Consider the following 4,219-nt stretch of genomic DNA (forward strand, 5'->3'; position numbering starts at 1 on the left):
TTTTTTTTTTTTTTGAGACGGAGTCTCGCTCTGCCGCCCAGGCTGGAGTGCAATGACCGGATCTCAGCTCACTGCAAGCTCCGCCTCCCGGGTTCACGCCATTCTCCTGCCTCAGCCTCTGGAGTAGCTGGGACTACAGGCGCCCGCCACCTCGCCCGGCTAGTTTTTTGTATTTTTTTTAGTAGAGACGGGGTTTCACCGTGTTAGCCAGGATGGTCTCGATCTCCTGACCTCATGATCCGCCCGCCTTGGCCTCCCAAAGTGCTGGGATTACAGGCTTGAGCCACCGCGCCCGGCCTAATTTTAAAATTCTTTGTAGAGATGGGTTTTTTTTCCTTATGTTGCCCAGGTTGGTCTTGAATTCCTGGGCTTAAGCAACCCTCCTGCCTTTGCCTCCTGAAGTTCTGGGAAGAATTACTCTTGAAAGCAAAGCAGAGAAAGACCTAGTAAGCAATATAGGTGTTTTTCAGCCTAAGAACATGGTTCAAACTCATAAATGATCTTTTTTTTTTTTTGAGACAGAGTCTTGCTCTGTTGCCCAGGTTGGAGTGCAGTGGTGTGATCTCAGCTCACTGCAACCTCCACCTCCCAGGTTCAAGCGATTCTCGTGCCTTAACCTCCTGAGTAGCTGGGATTACAGGGATGTGCTACCAGGCCCGGGTAATTTTTATATTTTTAGTAGAGATGGGGTTTCACCATATTGGCCAACCTGGTCTCAAACTCCTGGCCTCAAGTGATCAGCCCGCGTCAGCCTCCCAAAGTGCTGGGATTACAGGCATGAGTCACCACACTGGCTGAAACTCATAAATGATCCTTCTAAAAGAACAGATCCTATTACTCTTTCCCTATCCTTCATCCAATTCCAAGAGTCTCATCCAAAGCCTGAGGAGATCTCATTGGCCAGAACTCAATGATCTATTTATTATTCAATAATAGTTACTGACCACATACAATATGCCAGGCATGTTAGGCTCTACAGATACAATGGCGAGCAAAATTAATACTGTCCTTACATTCACAGAGCTTAAAAGACATTAGACAAATAATCACACAGATAAATGTAAAATTACAATTGTGATTAAGAACTGCAGAAGAGAACAAATACAGGAAAGCCTGTAATATGACAGCAGTCTGACTTATGTGGGATGACTGGAACATTTCCCTAGGGAAGACTTGAAGGAGCTGAGAGCTGAAGGACAAGTAGGAATTAACCAGATGAGTGGAGATGAATGAATGGAAAGTATACTCAATGTACAAAGAAAGAACAATGTATAAAGTTCCTGTATTGTAAAGAAGCAGAGAGAATTAAAAGAAAGTTAGTGGCCGGGCGCGGTGGCTCAAGCCTGTAATCCCAGCACTTTGGGAGGCCGAGNAGCCTCCCGAGTAGCTGGACTACAGGCGCCCGCCACCACGCCCAGCTCATTTTTTGTTTTATATTTTTAGTAGAGACGGGGTTTCACCGTGTTAGCCAGGATGGTCTTGATCTCCTGACCTCGTGATCCGCCCGCCTCGGCCTCCTAAAGTGCTAGGATTACAGGCGTGAGCCACCGCGCCCGGCCATGTACTTTTTTTTTTTTTTTTTGAGACAGCGTCTTGCTCTGTCGCCCAGGCTGGAGTGCAGTGGCGCCATCTTGGCTCACTGCAAGCTCCGCCTCCTGGGTTCACGCCATTCTCCTGCCTCAGCCTCCTGAGTAGCTGGGACTGCAGGCACCCGCCACCGCGCCCGGCTAATTTTTTTGTATTTTTTTAGTAGAGACGGGGTTTCACCGTGGTCTCGATTTCCTGACCTCGTGATCCGCCCGCCTCCGCCTTCCAAAGTGCTGGGATTACAGGCGTGAGCCACCGCACCCGGCTTATGTACTTTGTTTTAACATGTAGTTGGGGAGATGGAGAAAGCACAGGAAAAACATATCCTACAGACAAATGAGTACTCAAAATATATCCACAGCAACCAGATGTCACCATGGTCTGCTAGCCCTGTTCATGGGACAGCTGATACTCATCAAGACAGCTTAAGGATACACTTGTCACTCATGCATGCAGGTTCTTTTTGCCAGGGAGGGGGATTGGGTTGCTTAGGCTGGAATGCTGTGGCACAATCATAGCTCAATGTAACCTCGAACTCCTGGGCTCAAGTGATCCTCTCACCTCAACCTATTGAGTAGCTAGGACTATAAAGCATGTGCCACTAACCTGGCTAATTCTCACTTTTATTTGTAGAGATAGGGTCTCATTGTATTGCCCAGGCTGGTCTTGAACTCCTGGGTTCAAGCGATTCTCTCACCTTGGCCTCCCAAAGTGCTAGCATTACAAGCATGAGCCACCTTGCCTTGTCAGATTCCTTTTTTTTTTTTTTGAGACAGAGTCTTGCTCAGTCGCCTAGGCTGGAGTGCAGTGGCGTGATCTTGGCTCACTACAAGCTCCGCCTCCTGGGTTCCCGCCATTCTCCTGCCTCAGCCTCCGGAGTAGCTGGAACTACAGATGCCCATCACTACGCCCGGCTAATTTTTTTGTATTTTTAGTAGAGACGGGGTTTCACCATGTTGGCCTGGATGGTCTCCATCTCCTGACCTCGTGATTCGCCCATCTCGGCCTCCCAAAGTGCTGGGATTACAGGCGTGAGCCACCGCGCCCGGCTTTTTTTTTTTTCTTGAGACGGAGTCTCTCTGTTGTCACCTGGGCTGGAGTGTGATGGCACAATCTCGGCTCACTGCAACCTTCACCTCCTGGGTTCCAGCCTGCCTCAGCCTCCTGAGTAGCTGACCTATTATAGGCGCCTGCCACCACGCCCAGCTAATTTTTGTATTTTTAGTAGAGACAGGTTTTCACCATGTTGGCCAGGCTGGTCTCGAACTCCTGACCTCAGGTGATCCAATGGCCTCGTCCTACCAAGTGCTGGGATTACAGGTGTGAGCCACCATGCCTAGCTGGATTCTTTAGGCTCTAAGAGGCATTAACAATCTGGGTCAGCTGGGTGTGGTAGCTCATGTCTGTAATCTCAACACTTTGGGAGGTTGAGGCCAGGAGTTTGAGACCAGCCTGGCCAGAATGGTGAAACTCCGTCTCTACTAAAAGTACAAGAATTAGTTGGGCATGGTGGTGCACACCTGTAGTCCCAGCTACTCTGGAAGCTAAGGCATGAAAATCGCTTAAAACCAGAAAGCAGAGGTTGCAGTGAGCCGAGATTGTGTCACTGCACTCCAGCCTGGATGACAGACTCCATCTCAAAAAAAAAAAAAAAAAAAAAAAAATATGGGTCACATACTTTGCCCAACTAAAATTCCACATTATATTCCTGGTTTTCTTAGGGACCTACAAATGGTGATATGAAGGGTGTCTGCTTTCTTGCAAAGCTGCTACTGAAAATAGCAAACCAATATGAAGTTGTGTTCTTCACATGAAGATATATGCTATAAATTCGTCTCAGTACCCTAAGTTTGTATCTCTTTTGGATCTGGTATACAGTGTTTTCTTCTTGCCTTTGCCATTAGGAATCTCACAATTTAGTTTCTTTCAGCCTAAACTTTCTGGCTGTCTTTCCCTAGTCTTCTCCCGTGTCATAGGGATGAATCTAGACACTTGTTTTACAACTTTCGTATATTTTACTGTACATGCTCTTAAACACATAAGTGAATGAATTAGCTACAAAAACAGCAAGTTAAGTCACTTACCTTTTCTTTCAGTTCTTTGTATTGTGCTTGAAGTACCTCTAATTCAAAATTATCTTTAATTGGAACACTTTCTCTGTTTTTCCCTGCAGGATTTTTTGACATGCCATCTAATAATCTGTGGACCTTATGATCACCTGTAAAAAACAGTTCCATATACATTTCAGGACCCAACATTTTCCCACTTTCACCAGAAAATGCTGAAAATACCCACTTTTTTTTTTTGAAATAGGGTCTTGCTCTGTCACCCAGGCTGGAGTGCAGTGGTGTGATCACTGCTCACTGCCACCTTGACCTCCTGGGTTCAAGTGATCCTCCTGCCTTAGCCTCCTATGTAGCTGGGACTACAGGTGTATGCCACCATGCCTGGCTAATTTTTTTTTTTTTTTTTGTATTTTAGTAGAGATGGCGTTTCACCATGTTGGCCAGGCTGGTCTTGATTTCCTGTCCTCGTGATCTGCCCGCCTCAGCCTCCCAAAGTGCTGGGATTACAGGTGTGAGCCACTGCGCCTGGCCGCCTGGCTAATTTTAAAATTCTTTTTTTTTTTTTT

General features: G+C 46.7%; 1 protein-coding gene across 1 annotated transcript in view; it reads right to left on the reverse strand.

Moving 5' to 3' along the window:
* Window positions 1–4,219, reverse strand: part of ATRIP (ATR interacting protein) — a 26,370-nt gene that overhangs the window by 17,215 nt on the left and 4,936 nt on the right. The window contains 1 exon segment of the mRNA XM_017868168.1: window positions 3,672–3,805. Coding sequence (XP_017723657.1) covers window positions 3,672–3,805 — 134 coding nt within the window.

Source organism: Rhinopithecus bieti, unplaced genomic scaffold, assembly GCF_001698545.2.
Source record: "Rhinopithecus bieti isolate Rb0 unplaced genomic scaffold, ASM169854v2 scaffold_3875, whole genome shotgun sequence".
NCBI classification, from domain to species: Eukaryota; Metazoa; Chordata; class Mammalia; order Primates; family Cercopithecidae; genus Rhinopithecus; species Rhinopithecus bieti.